This window comes from Cottoperca gobio, chromosome 18 (genome assembly GCF_900634415.1).
Source record: "Cottoperca gobio chromosome 18, fCotGob3.1, whole genome shotgun sequence".
NCBI classification, from domain to species: Eukaryota; Metazoa; Chordata; class Actinopteri; order Perciformes; family Bovichtidae; genus Cottoperca; species Cottoperca gobio.
This window is the reverse complement of record NC_041372.1, coordinates 6,639,197-6,654,330: the sequence shown is the minus strand read 5'-3', so window position 1 is coordinate 6,654,330 and position 15,134 is coordinate 6,639,197. Positions and strand designations below refer to the sequence as shown.

Here is a 15,134-nt window from a genome sequence, read left to right as displayed (position 1 = left end):
ATTCACCAGAATTACAATTGTTACACGAACTGTTCAATTTGTTACAAGTGTCGGTAAGGTTATACATATTATAATGTTATTTGTATTTGTTTCCAATTTCAGGCTCGAAAGAGTGCTCTGCGTAGATAATAGGAATATTCTTCCTAAATGTACTTTATGATCAGTAAAAAATGCCCTATAGACTGAAACCCTAACCCACCTGTCACATTCCACCAATCAAACTTGTTTTTCAATGTGATTTACTGGTGACGGAAAAACAATAAGGAGAAACAGTTTAACGATGGGATGGGTGACTGCACGCTAAAAAAACATACCGACTTTGTTTTGGGCGAACTAGTATTTCAAAGGACAAGAATAATCTCTCGTCCTCAAATATGGATACTGTATAAGATACAGTCAATATAAAGTATACAACATTTTCAAAGGAAATTACATTAAAGACTTATTTTGTTGCAATTATTTGTGCTAGAGCTACATACATCACATTTAATTTCCAGTATGTCAGCACAATATATCAAGATATGTCAGATATGGGCTAAAACCCTATTTTGATTACTAAAAAATGTGCTTATATATAAAGTATAGCCCGAGATTTTTTCACGGATGCTGTAGTGTCCAAACAATTTTGTTATTTTAGTTTTTTAGTGAAAACCCAGAACTAAAATAGGATTCTTAAATTGTTGGAAGCTTTCACAACAATGATATTAAGCGTCAACATAAAATAATGACTTATGACATGTGACATGAATGAGCTGGCTGTTCCCCCCACAACGTGGTCACCCTGCCCTCTGGTGTCACCATTAGGTAATGTAAGAAGAACAAAAGAAACAGGGAAATCCATAGGCTGAGGTTTGGTTTATTCCTTTATTAGATGTTAAGAAAATCCACAATGAAACAAAATAATTTACTCAGGGTGTACATGAAATTAGAACAACACATCTACTCGGGACAGATGGGATTTAGGAACAAAGAGGAAGAAGGAGCGTCTAGGTGGGAATGAAAAGACGAGGAAAACTCAAGTTTTCAGTGCTGGATATGTTCTTCAGACCACAGTGCAATCGAAACTCAGCCACCCGTCAGTGTCGTTCCAAATGCATATACCCTCACTGAATGCATTTTCTCGTCATACAACTTTTTTTTTGTTTTTCTTTTTTTAAACACGGCCTATCAAAATGGAAGAATTAAATGGAGAAAGGTGTGATGCATTCCTTTCAACTCCCATGTAAGTGCTTTTTGTGACTTATCTTCTTGCACACATTCACTCCCTGATTCACACAGTCATAACATTCTTTCAATCTCTGATTTAACCTCACTTCTATTTTTTTTTATTTAAACCAAAATATTTTGTTAAATCCAACATAAAAATGTGTGATGTTTGCATGCTGCATTTCCAGAGACAGTCCATGGTTTGTTATTTCTCTCAGGTGTCCCTCACTCAAAGCTTATCAACATGCTAAATTAACTGAATGACTTTTCTCCATATATTTTTTAATGTTTACATGCGCCAAGGTATTGCATAGGACTCAAGGCTCTTGAATTCCCCTCCACATTGCTTATGCAATTTACAATGGCTTAGTTCTTTCCCCCCTTAAAACTATAGCTCTAAGTGAATGACAGTCGTCTCTGTGGTTTGCTTGGAAAGAACTAGTCAATAATTTATTTTCTACAATCAAAGCAAAAGTTCTACATTAATGCATCGATGCACTGTCACAGGTCTCAGTGTAGATTATGCAGTATGCTTATATTAAAAAATTCCTGAGTGTCTGATGAATGTCAAAGAAAGGTGACAAGACCCTGACGTTGGAGTACCTTTCATTCAGCTACTTGGGGGTCCTTTTTCAATTGAAGTGGCATTGGATTGAACAAACCATGGGCCTGTACATACAAGCTTTGCATTGTTAAATGAGGAAGCCATTTCCAAAGCCATGCCCGTAATAAAGTCACCTTCACCTGCATTACAGAGAGTCTGCTCCCACTGCCGAGACATTTTGAATTGCCCATTAATGGAGGGATGATCTGTGCTTCAGTTTCATGGTGTGTGACGAATAAGTCAACCCTACTACTGTCCTCATAACCTAAAATGTTTAAGTTAAATCGAAAGAAGAAAAAAACAGCAGGTATTAAGAAATGCACAATGCATTTATCTGCAAATGCTCCAACTCAATTTATCTTTCAAAGCACAGGTCACAAGAAGGGCCAGACCAATCACACCTCAAGGGTTTTGTAGCCAATTTGTTCGGGGTGTTTCAAATTTAGGGGGCACTAATGCATATGCATGTGAATGTATGTCTCTGCATACATTCACGTTACTCTGAGATAAAGTTCTAGAACACTCATTCTGAACCAGTGCCTTCACAAGTTCTATTGCGCGCACACGCACACGCACACACACACACACACACAGTGAGACATTACTCAGTATTTTAACAAGATATATTGTAATCCAAAAAAAAAAAAAACACACCTCATATGAAAAAAAAAAAGCATTTGTACCTTAGTGTAGTTATGCCATATTTTTGGTTTGTCCATCGCCCCGCCACTTGTTTAGGTATACATTTGTTTAGTTGCATCATGGACATCAATCCATGCTGATTTTGTCCTTTCTGCTTGGGGACAAGTAACTGAATAGATGTGTAGCAACGTGAGATTTAATTCCTGCATGTATTTATGCTTCGGCTGTTGCAGGCCGGACAACTAAGAGGTTACCTTAAAAATAAAAACCAAGCCACATTAAACAAGAACCGCGATCAGGCTAAACTTTTTTTTTTTCTTCTTTTCACAATTTTCCGCAAAAAGATATTCATGGAGTCTGACTGTCTGGACTACAAACAAAACTATGCTATGCCATCTACTTATCACAGCCATATTATGGAACTGCAACTTCAAAAGATTCTTGAACATATTTATAGCACCAATAGTCTGTACCATAGAAATTACAAAAACTTAAAACAAAGTTTCATTCAGTTGCAACACAGGGGTCTGCAGAAATGGCTGTAGTCATGTATTTTCATGATGGGTCTTAAACCCCAAAACAAACTTTTTTTTTTCTCCCCAATTTACAGCATTGCATTTCAAGTAGATTATTAGTATTTTTTTCCAACAAAACTCCTTTTGATTTCCTGTTTTTTTTTATTTTTAAAATGCTTTTTTTATTTTAGCCTCACAAACCATACTACTGTCTACTACTAGCTTTAGTAAGACTATCACCATTCAAAAATCAGACTCATTTATGATAACTTTTCACACATGGGGAATTTGGGGATATTTTGAAGAAAGCTGCACACATTCTCTACTTCACATTCAGAAAGTCGTCCAAACAAACTATTTAAATTAAACTCTCAAATTCTTACACAACTCAAAAATCTCAACATCCTTATATTATCTTTCTGAACACAAGATGGAAAGTAGAGGATGCAATAGCCGTTGTTTCACACAACTTTATGTTCCAACTAGAAAAAGAGGAGTGAGACTGGCTGGACGAACATACATGCACAACCATTCAGATACCACCAACTACCAGTATCCTAGCTCAAAAGCAAAATGGTGGGAACAAAACTGACGAGGATAGAACAAAAGATTGTCCCTACTAAATAACTGTGAGACTTGAAAGAGGATCAGTGTACAGAAGAACCAAATGAAACAAATTCTAAAATGCCTAAAATGCATGTCTGCACATTGCATCACTCGAAGACGGAATATATTTTTTGAGTTTTCCTATTTTCTCTCACTTTTTGTTGATCTGATTGTTGATTACACAAGGTTTTAAGTTAGTAAATGAAAACCAGCAGGGTTATGTGTGGGTTTTTCTTTTTTTGGATGAGTGTGTCAGAACATTAGCCTACATTAGGTTTTCCAACTCTGAGATGACCCTGAATCTTTGCTGGTAGAGGTCCAGTCACAAAAGGAGAGGAAGGTTTCCTCTCTACAACAGGAGTCCTCTGCAAAACTGGAGTATTTAAATGTTGCTGCTCCCTGGAGAAAGAAGTCAGGCAAAAATGGTTAGATTGTTGCACACGTAAATATCCATGCTGCCTCTGTGCACTGTCCCTCTACAGCTGTCGTATTTTCTAACTGACCGTTCAGATTCTGAATTTCAGCTCAATTGCCACAAAAATGGGGGTACCATTTAGATGGCTCACATATTGATGGATTTAATAGCAGAAGCTGGTGGCCAGTAGTGTACAGGTCTGTCACTAGGATCTTAACACCTCGACAATATTTGGCCAATCAAGTATTTTTTCACATGAGCTCAGTCACATATTTGACTGTGCAGATTACAGCAACAGATTACATTCAATGAAGCACTTGCATGTGCCGTTTATATATAGAGTGGATTATCATTGTGGATGTGTTGTGGGAGGAAGGTTTGGACTCAAAGACGGCCTCTGCTCACCTTACCACGACCATCATACTTCATTTCAAATGCAGTTTTCAATAGAAGTGAAATAATTGGCAGAGACGGTGCTTACTTTCCCTTTGCTGGTGAATACAATTTAAACAGTGTGAATATTATATAATAATAATAATAAATGATGTCTGCAGAGGGTTAAATGAGTTGGTGCAAGATTTCTCACTCCTCTACAGTACATTTACTGACAGATACAGTTCAATAACTTGCCTAATGACTTAAACCCTTAGAACAGATTGAAATACAAATAATGACGTTTGAATGAAGTTTAAAATACTTTACCTGTACACTGAGATCCGGGGAAAAGGGGGGAACAAAGTTTGTTCTGCCACCAGCACTCGTCTTGCTGGTTGCCAGTTCCTCCCTGTCCACTTATATTTAACAGAGGGAACTAAACAAGACAAAGGGGGAAGTGGTTAGTGTTTCAGTAAACCGCTGCCTGAGACATTACAGGTGGAACCCATTTTACAGCTGATGACAGACTAAGAAAACACCGTGTGGTTAGGCCAGCACTTTGGTTAAAATTGTCTAGAACACTGAAAATATTGATAATTTTAGGAGATAAATTGAAGAAGAAACCCTCACCTCTGGCACATCTTCCACAAAGTCATAAGCGATCCCGTACTTGGGGATCTGACCGGCTGATTCAGATAAGCAGGACTGCTGTTCTTCTGAAGATTCCTCCTTTTGAATCTTGCCGACAGAGACGTCTGTCTGTCCGCCTGCAGTTGATGCAGCTTCTGCCGTTTTGCAGTCCAAGCAAATCTCTTGCTCAGCAATTGGCAGGAGGGTACTGGAGCCCTCCTGTGAATCCAGAGAGGTCTGGGCACTCTTCTCCATGCCAGACTTCTTTAATCTGGGTAAGAATTTACCAGATTCCAGTTCTGACTTCCCGTAATAAGGGCCCTCACATTCTGCATCCTCCTCCAGAGGTTTGAGATCTGCCTGAGGATCATCAAAGACGTCCACCGGCGCCAGGACGGGAAAACTCATCTCCTCTTTGTCAGTCTCGGCCTCTGAATCACTCACTCCACCAGGAGATAACTCTGAGGCCGATATTGGTCGGAAATGAGTCCTGGGGGAAATGCGAATGGCCCTGTACTGCGTACGGTTGATGCCATATATTCGTGGGTGGAAGGCTTCATTCTCAGAGTCTGAGCAAAGAATGGATTTGGGCTTGAACCCCGGACTGAACGAAGCCATGTCCTCAGGCTCGAACGAACACTCAACATGGAGGACTTGAGAAAAGGGATTGTTCAGGTTGAAGGATGCGAACGGGTATTCTAAACCTTGATCCTCACCATGCAAGCCTCCGTAAGATCCAAGCAAATCTTCATGGAAGATGAAAGAAAATCCCTTATTCAATCCATCTCCGCCTCCTCTAATGGCCTGGTCACTCTGCCCAAAGGACACAAGAGGCCTCCACAGGGGCCTGTGCCCAGGGGCAATGCAGCTACCAGTGTTCATGAACACATCTGTGCCAGTGATGGTGAGCATATCTGAGCTGGAAGCAGATGCAGCTGCAGCGGCACACTGTAGCAGGCTATCTTGGGTATCACCTGGAGGCACAACAGCCCAATTCTTATCACCACTTAGTGTCTTCAACTCTCCATACACCCCTCCTAGGATGAATGATGTGCTCTCCTTGTCAGAGTTCAAGTCCCAGGGCTTGGACGGAGTCATATAATCCCCTGCACCATCTACCTTGGAGAGTTTGTTTTTGGCTAAGTCCTGTTCTTCTTTTTTGCCTTCCCAAAGGTGATACTCTGACCGCTGCACTGCTTTTTTCTGAGGTCCCTGAATTGGAACTTCTTTTGCCTGCACTTCCAAACAGCTGCAGCAGAAACCGCCAGACTCATCTGAGAATTGCCCCTCGTCAGGCTTTTCTGCTCCTTGCTTTGCCATTACAGATTTGTTATCTCCTATAGCAGTCCAGATGTCCTTTATTATCCCTGAGCTGTAGTCATCACTGTGTTGGTTTGTGTTGTCCGAAAACATGCCAGTGCTGTACTGTTTACTCTCAACCTCTTCCAAAGCTATACCACAAATGGACTCCAATTTAGATTTTTTGGTGAAGGTCTGATTGGATGGTGTACTAACACTGACCTCTTCACACTTACGACCAGAGTTTCCTTGCAAAAAATCCAAGATTTCATCCTCCAGATATGTACCGGAGAGAGGAGGGATTATACAATCAATCTCTTCGTTGCCAATTTGAGCAGCATCCTCTGTTGGAACATTTCCTTGCTCATTGTCTGAACGAGTCTCCTCTGAATGTGACCATGGACTGCAAGTTCTTGTTGAAAGGTTAGAACAGTGTTCAGTTTCGTCAAAGGCACTATTTTTGGTCCATATTAGCAAACGAGACTGTTTATTAGAATGCGGATCGAGACAGCTACTAGAATCTGTGTTGTTTTCATGACCAATGGTGAGTGAGTCACGGGGAAAAGGGAAAGTGGGGCTGTCATACTGCAGCTCAAAAAGAGAGAAGCTAGATGAGTTCAAACCAGATGGTTCACTGGTGGCTTCAGGGACATTTGGCTCCTCCAGGTTTCCAGATAGTTTGCTTAGGGTGAACGAAACACTATCAAGAAGGGGGGAGAGGCGAATGGGAGATTCTTCTACGAAGCTTTCTCCATCTATATCTTCTGAAGTAGATGGCGAATAGCATCCCCACACTTGAGCCATGTTTTCAAGATCCTCCATTAGGAATCCAACTGATTCTGAAGCTTCTCGTGAGTCTGCCCGTATTGCAATTTTCCCTTGCTGCTCAAGGCCATCTAACACTAAACAACATTCTGCCTCAATGTCTCTTTGCTCTTTGCTTTTTTGTCGAATCATGCTTAAGATCCGACTCTCTTGTATAGAGTCTGAGGCACTAGTATCCAATATGGATTGATAAATGTCAACTTCATAGAAGTGAGTGAATTCAGACAGATGCTTGTCATCTAAATCTCTACTATCCTCTGGCTGAGGGCAGCATGAGGTCCCAGTGAGTTCAACAGTTTCATCTTCTGCTTCGCCAGGCCCTTCCACAAAGTGCCCATCCACAAACGAGCCTGCTGCTAGGTATGTTCTCTGGTAGCTCTCATTGGCAATGCAGATTCCCTGGAATCTCTCCGGCAGCCTCTCTATGTCGGTCGACAAATCAAAGCCATCAGGAGAGTCTACCTTGTTTCGATATTTTGTTTCCAGCTTGCTTTGTCTGCTGCTGAAAGGTACAAAATACTCTGTGATGGGCTCAGTGTACCAAAGCGGCTCCTCCATGTATTCCTTTTTGTTTCTGGCCTCAACACCGGACTCTTTAGCCTCCTTCCAGCCTGGATCTCTACGAATCTCTTTCAGAGGTCTCTTCCCCTTCTTGTAAAGCTGTGGTTGTTTGGCAGCGCCTCCAGTGGCGCTGCTACTGCTCCCTCCTGTGTTTCTTCGCTCCTCTTTGTCAATTACCTTCACCTGCAGCTTCACCTGCCCACTGTTGCGTGTTCTTTTAATTTTTGCAGCCTCCCTGGATTTGTGCCTTATTCTAACTGCCTTGCTTCTAGATGACTTCAAGTCACCTTGGTTCCCACTTGAGCTTGAGCCCGCCTCACTAGAGCCAGATGACCAGGATCTGGGTCTGTATTTGCCCTCAGATCTGTGTCTCATCTGTCTCTTCGAGTGGACGGTAGATTTCTCCTCTGCTTCTGCACCACCATGGTATCGATTTTCTTTCTCCTTCTTACTCCGTCGTTGCTGGACTCTCTCGTTGGTCATACAAGTGATGGTACCACATGCTTCGAGGTTTCGCTCCTTTGCAGCCTCACCTTCACTGTTGCAATCTTTTGGGGAAGAGGTGTCTGTGCTGGTCTGTGGGGCAGCAGAGGATGATGAACTTGAGTATGCGCAGGCTTTAGCCTTGTTCCACACCGTCATGATCTCTTGGAGACAAACAGGTTTCTCTGACAAAGAAGGGAAGGCTTCATAATACCTGCAGTCACAACAGACAGAGAGAAAACTAGATTTAAAAAAGGCATTCATAGCAGTGGAGTCAAAAAACAAATGTATGTGTGTGTTGTTCTGCAACCAGTTTTTGGAAATACAAATATATACATGAATCTACAATATACATGAAATAGCTTACATTTCCACCTGGTCCTTTGAAGAGGGGGACTCAGTTCGCTCCGGAGACTGAGAGCCATCAGATTTCTTTTGAATCTGTTTTTCCTCTGTAAAAAGCATTTAACATTAAGAATATCTTATTAGAGGAATTCATTTTCAACTTCTTTCCATTTTGTTTTAGTCAAAAAAGTTCTAAATATGATAGTAAAGGGTATCAAACAAACCTTTCTGTTTGTTTTGGATGTCCTTTAGTTTAGAGCAAAGCTCTTCAACCAGGCTCTCAATTCCAGAGTTCTGCACAAATGAGAAGAACAAGAAACAGATTTTTGAGATTTCAAACGATATATTATGAACAGCAGATATGAATGTCATTACATGATGTACTCATATACTTAACATACTTGAACGTGACAAATAAAACTTGAACTGAGCTTGAACAATAGTTGAAATTGGTCTGGGCACATTCCAACTTACAAATACATTTGGCAAAAGTTGTGTACCCAAGCAATGCAAGCACATATTACTATAGAACAGGAATGATGACGATGTCAATATCATGGTAGAGTATTACTGGTACTACATTGTAGTGATATATTGTAGTGATCAGTTGACTAAACATGATCCTGCTCAGGTATTTTAAGGGGGACATTGAACCTCTTTTGTGATAAAAAAACAAAACAACAACAACAAAAAAGATATTAAAACAAACAAGCCATGACATAAACACAAGAGAGTCATTTAGTTTTCTAACTCCAAAACATTTACAGAAAAATTTAAAGAATGAAAGGCATGGGTTGACACAAGTCAAGCCAGCTGACTTGTGAGAGCTTAGGCATGCTTGGTCATGACTGTTCTATATTTAGCTATGCCGAAATGTTTTTTAAAAAAAAAATAAAAATAAAAAGGGGCTAAGCAACAGCACAAGTGATTTCCTCACTATGTTCTGAGACACTGAACATTTCCTACATATCCGGTTACTTACTTACTGCCTTCTCACATTGAGCAATATTATTTGTGGAAAACATAAACAAGACAACTAACGCAAGCTTAGATCAAGTAGGCACTGTCGAAGCAAATGGCCTCAAACAAATCACAACATAGCTGCTCCTCACTTCCGGTCCTGCCGGACACTTTAGCTCACTCATTTCCCATTCACTCATCCAGAAAATAATATTCCTTACCATGCCACTTTGTGAATAGCAAAGCAAAGTTTTCTCCTGCCCTGTGTTTCCTCTTGCATCATTGTGCTAATGCCGGTCAGCTGACAGCCGACCGACTACGCTGCTCACTGCTGCAATCCTGTGCAGCGTGTGCTGGTTAAAAAATAGACTGCAGAATCCAGTCCCCAGAGAAGAGCTCAACACTCCTCCTCTTGCCTCGCAGACCCTTCCCCCTACCCTCCCTCCAGCTTTATGTTGTGTCATTCTCAACTAAATCACACTCTCCTTACTACTGCTGGCCACTGACGAAAATGTCAGTAAATCTCTAGAGCTTTTTGAGTCACAAAAAGACATGCAATGAAATGAATATAGTTCTGGGATATATATTTAGATGCAAATAAGGTCATGCATTATTAGGTGAGGATAGCATTGTTTTATGTAAAGGAACGACTTTAAAAGTACTGACCTTAATGTCACCTTTCCAATTAACACTAATTAAAGGCAATTGAAGAGAGGATGTATGTACAATGAAGATCTTCCCTTGTTCAATGCTTTAGAATCCCACATTGACAGCTTTATTCAGTGTCTATTCACCGTGATTTATGCAATTAATATCTGCATGACTGCACATTAACAAACAACAAGGAATACTACTGTAATGAATTCCTGACACGCCTGTATTCAGAATACTTTTCACTCAAAAAGTTTTATATAAGAAGAGGCAGATCAAACTGTTTGTGCTTCAATGCATGAATTATGAATTGTTTGCATTCCTCCAACGCTAAAGTGATTCAAGTTAATTATTTTACACTACAGATAAACAAAGCAGAACTTTACTAACACCATACTCATAGTCACAGTACTACAACAGTCAGGCTGAATAATAATGATGCTTACCTCATCAGATGCAGAGCGGAGGCATTGCACAGCAGCTTGCTTCTTCATTTCCTCCAGACTCAGGTCGGTCCCTCCTTTCTTCTTACTCTTGCCCCATTTCTTCCCAGTTCCCTTCTCCCAGCCCAAGAAGATGTCATTTTCCTTTAACACAAACCGAGAAAAGTCTGTTACAAAAGGATAAACTAAAAACGTTTTTAAAAGCATCAAAATATTACACAAATCATATAACAAATGTGTATAATGTTTTTACACCAGCTTGTATATCATAACAATTAGCACAAAAACGGCATATCAATAACTGTAATGACAAATGACAGAAATCAAAAGGAGGAATGAGTCAGTGGTACTAGTGGCATGATGTGAAAGAAAAGGCCCATTGTTAAACTCTCCTGGCAAATTGATGTCTTCTTCTAACGAGCCCATTATAATCACACAATAACTTCCCTTCCTAAATAAAACCCACTGCCCACTCATTTGACAATCCAAAACACAAACAATGACAAACAATATTTTTTTTAAAGCTTTTTGACTAAACATATTTCTTAAATGTTGTGGGAGCTCACCTGGTCCTGCAGGTCATAGTCGTAACTGTCATGCAGGAGAAGGCTGAGGACGTAACGGGTGTAAATCATGGCATCAATCCCGCACTTCTCAAGCTCCTGGCCAAGCCAGCTCTGTACTGGTCCCAGCGACTGGAACAAGGACATCTCTGAGGCAGGCAGGGGACCAACGAGGGGGTAGGGGCAAGAGAGGTTTTCAGGAGGAGCAGGACCGTCTGAATCGGTGCTCACTGGACGCATGGGACCTCAGGTGTTGGCCATTCTCAGTTGGAGCAGCATTGTGATGGGTAGTTACTGTAGGGTGGTCGGTTTTGAAGGGTACAGAGAGAGGACGAGGCAGAACCTTGGGAAGAGGGGGCAGTCACTCCAGCAGGACGCACTGAAGCGACGCTACATGGGGAGGCATGTAGGATGTTTTTTTTTTATTATTGCTTTGAGCAAAAAGGGGATTTTACACGTCAGGCATGGCTTATGCTGCTGATAAATCTCAGCTGCTTAGCAAAACACAGGACGTGTTTGCGTCTCAGTCGGAGGGGTCCATTTTGGGGCTACGTCTTACTTCACCGGCACAACCTGAAACAGAGAAAACATGCATCAGTTTCCCTTAAATATATTCAACACAAGCATTGTTTTATGAATGAAAATTATATTTTCTTTGATAAAAAAAAAGGGAAAGAAACAAGGAGTCAAAAGTTATGACAGTTCCTATTACAGCATATAACTTGTGTTCCTTCTCCCAAAGGATGTAGCCTGACTACTGTTCATAGGCTTGCTTACCAGCAAGCTAATGGGTTCCTGAGAGAGCATGAGCTCTTTAAATAATGCAGACAGCAGTCACATTCATGACATGAATATTATGGTGGTACGCCCTTTTTAATATTATAAAAACAGGTCGACATGGTTAATGTGCATTTTCCTCAAAATACAGCACATTTACCACAAAGAGACCTCTCACGTTAATGTCAAGGTATCTCAAACTTCAGAGTTATTGAAGTTTGTTTGTATGTAATGACCCTCCAATTAAGTAAATGCAATGTAGCAGAATAACTAAGTGACAGGAGAAGTGGTCATGACCATGTCATTTTGAAACGATTGGATGACAGCAAGGTTTTGTAAAACTTTTAAAACAGGAACCACAATTTGCTTCTTGTTCCCTTCATTACAAATCACATAAACAGCTGCATAGTTTCAATTGTGGGTAATTAAACCAAATATATCCTGGATGTGGGCCCATGACAAAACAACAACAAAAAGCAAACTCCAGTAGTTGAGTATAACTGTGTGGGTAACGGGCAGGGGAACACTTGCTGTCAAGTGCATGTGTTTCATATGGCAGCAGGGGATTAGGGGACCGACGCGAAGAGCAAATGGAGGCTGCGGCGATTTGATTGGCTGGACCCGTGACATATTATAGTTTACCCGTTTGAGGCGTCAAAAGGACAATATCAGACGTTTAGCAGTATGTAACCATAATATATTTCAGCAGCTATGAACCTATCATATAATTACCCTGTCAGTTAAGTAATAAATACAGAAATACAACGGCTGAAAGATTAGCTAGCCCCATCAATAATTGCTAAATATGGCTGACCAGTGTCTACAACCCAGCTGTTTCTTGTATTCACACTAGCCCCGGCAGCTAGCTCTTGACTGCACTGCCCACATAACAATGTTATCCTGCAACCCATTACTTATCGGACATGAAATAGAACAACACAATGCCGTTTGTGCATCGTTAACTAGCTAGCAACCCACTTTACTTCAGGTGAATTCTAACGTTGTGCAAATAGGTAAGGTTTACTGACATTAACGTTACATTGCTGGGCTACCGACTGCGGCAATGCAACTACCTAACAGCCAGGAACGATATTTAATATTAAGTATTAATGTCATTGTTATGATACTATACCACAGAATCAGTTATTTGTTAGTTGTTGATGTGTCAACTGACATTATACTGACTTGTGGTAGAGTCACTTTGCAGACAAATGGCAAGGTTAGCAGGACCACCGACCTTTAACGTTAGCTTGTGAGCTAAGTTAGCTAAGTTAGCTGCCGAGAGCCTCTGGTCTCCGGTCATTAGGCAGTTTATTATTATTTTTAGTTGTATCGAACAGGCATCAGTCATGATCACAGTTACGCTATATTGCAGTCTTAATTATTTAACGCTAATCACCATGTCTCCCCGGCCCCGAGAAGACTAACGTTAACGTTAGTTTGGCATGTCGGTCAGGTGAACGGAGACTGTTTCTACACAGTGTCATTAGAGCCCTGGCGGTTCTCCATTAAATAGTTAGCTAGCAACACGCTAACGTTAGGCCAAGTCTAAACTTTCAATCTGACACTTAGCACTTAAAATGGTCAAAAGTCAATACTCTATTGTAGAGATGTCCTACTCAAACTGAAACAAACGTTAGCTAACGTTAGCTTTCACGTACGCTTGTTGTGACCGAGGGGGAGGAGGAGCGGCTGCCCCGGTAGGCTACCAGAGGACTGTCAGACGTTTTCCCTTCAAAATGTACGCCATATCGTCATACAGCAAAAGAGTAAACTGACTAACAACGAAACGCTAAACAAGGACAAAAACACCACAGTGCGACAAGTACAACTCCAAGCCAGTTCGCTAGTTTACCTACCTGCCGTGGGCTGAAGTAAAGAGGAGCAGCGAAAGGGGAGCGGCTATTTCTCTCCCGCTGCCGTTCCGAGCTCGAGCTCTGGAATCCGCTGCGGTAGCATCGCGTATCATGGACGCCGACAGAAATGGCGCTGTTTTCACATCCAGTGCTTCTTCAACAGCGTCAAGGAAACTGGCGACATTCCGGCTCAAGCTGAAGAAAGGTCATTCCTCGATGACACTTGATACCCAGATCCACAATGTCCGCTATTGAAAAGCCAGTTTCATTCGGAGAGGACTCCTGGATTCGCCACCCTCCGCGTTCGTATCTAGGCAACAAGACAAACCTCTGCCGTCCTGTTCGTATAGGTTTGATTGCTCCGCTAGGGTATTGCATCAGAAGTCCAACTAGTACTCTTATCATTTTTAGACTACTCAAATTAAAGTACAATTTATTTGTAAAAATAAAAACACACAAACACATGTGTCTTTTAAAAGAAAACCACACAATTATTTATTATAAAAAACACAATACAACATGGTTACAGTTGATCAAAAGTACTTCTTCAAGTTCAAGTTCTTTAATTTGTTTATGATGTTATTTCCTTATAATATTAGCTATGCTTTATTACAAAGAGTAGACATACACACATTATCAACATAGTCAACAGCACAGTTATAGCTTTTCCAAAGGAACTGAAACTGTTTTAGATTTATTTATTTTAATTTGAGTTTAGATTCTTGTTAAATACAGGCAGACGCACACATATGTCCCCTCTCAGAAAATGTCCTTTCCAAAGTAGGCTATTGCTTGTTTTTACTTGAACTACATTATCATCACCGGGACCTTTTATTCTTTACTATGAACCACTGTCTGGTTAAAGCAGAGTATTGCTGCAGCTTTATTTATTTTTATCTAGACACAATACCATCACTAATATCAGTACTACTCTCCTATTACTGTACCTCTAGGACATTCCTATTACTACAACTGTGGTGTTACCATTACAACCAGTACGTGTTATAGTGTCATTACTCCTCAAGAGCAAAAGTTGTACAGTGAGATCTTGTAACTTGAACCAGCAACCATTTTCTGCCTCTCAAATCCTCTAGGTTGCCATTTATCTGTGTGTAATAATCTTATTAATCGTGTGTGTGTGTGTGTGTGTGTGTGTGTGTGTGTGTGTGTGTGTGTGTGTGTGTGTGTGTGTGTGTGTGTTGGGAGGTCTTTCCTATTCTTTAGACTGACCACCTTCCCCAGATCAAGGGTCCATAGTTTGGCACACTTCATGTGCTCTCTGACCCCTGGGGTTATGACCTCTGGAACGAGATGAGGCCTATTGACCAGCTGTTTGCACTCCTGGGACCACATACACACACATATAACTCTATGCTTC

At 40.9% G+C, this 15,134-nt stretch overlaps 1 protein-coding gene across 3 annotated transcripts; it reads right to left on the bottom strand.

Annotated features, from left to right (window-relative positions):
- Positions 1 to 845: 845 nt before the first annotated feature.
- Positions 846 to 14,087, bottom strand: kiaa0232 (KIAA0232 ortholog). 3 transcript variants are annotated; one of them, XM_029454497.1, is made up of 8 exons: positions 13,760 to 14,087; positions 11,127 to 11,696; positions 10,564 to 10,704; positions 8,731 to 8,800; positions 8,529 to 8,613; positions 4,994 to 8,375; positions 4,691 to 4,799; positions 846 to 3,972 (listed from the first exon to the last, which is right to left on the bottom strand). In XM_029454497.1, the coding sequence occupies exons 2-8, from the start codon at positions 11,361 to 11,363 to the stop codon at positions 3,956 to 3,958; spliced, it is 4,041 nt and encodes a 1,346-aa protein (XP_029310357.1). In that variant the 5' UTR covers positions 11,364 to 11,696; positions 13,760 to 14,087; the 3' UTR covers positions 846 to 3,955. The 3 variants fall into 3 exon arrangements, with proteins under 3 accessions (XP_029310357.1, XP_029310358.1, XP_029310359.1); XM_029454498.1 differs by lacking the exon at positions 13,760 to 14,087 and adding an exon at positions 13,300 to 13,510; XM_029454499.1 differs by lacking the exons at positions 10,564 to 10,704; positions 11,127 to 11,696; positions 13,760 to 14,087 and adding an exon at positions 9,688 to 9,852.
- Between the last annotated feature and the right edge of the window lie 1,047 nt (positions 14,088 to 15,134).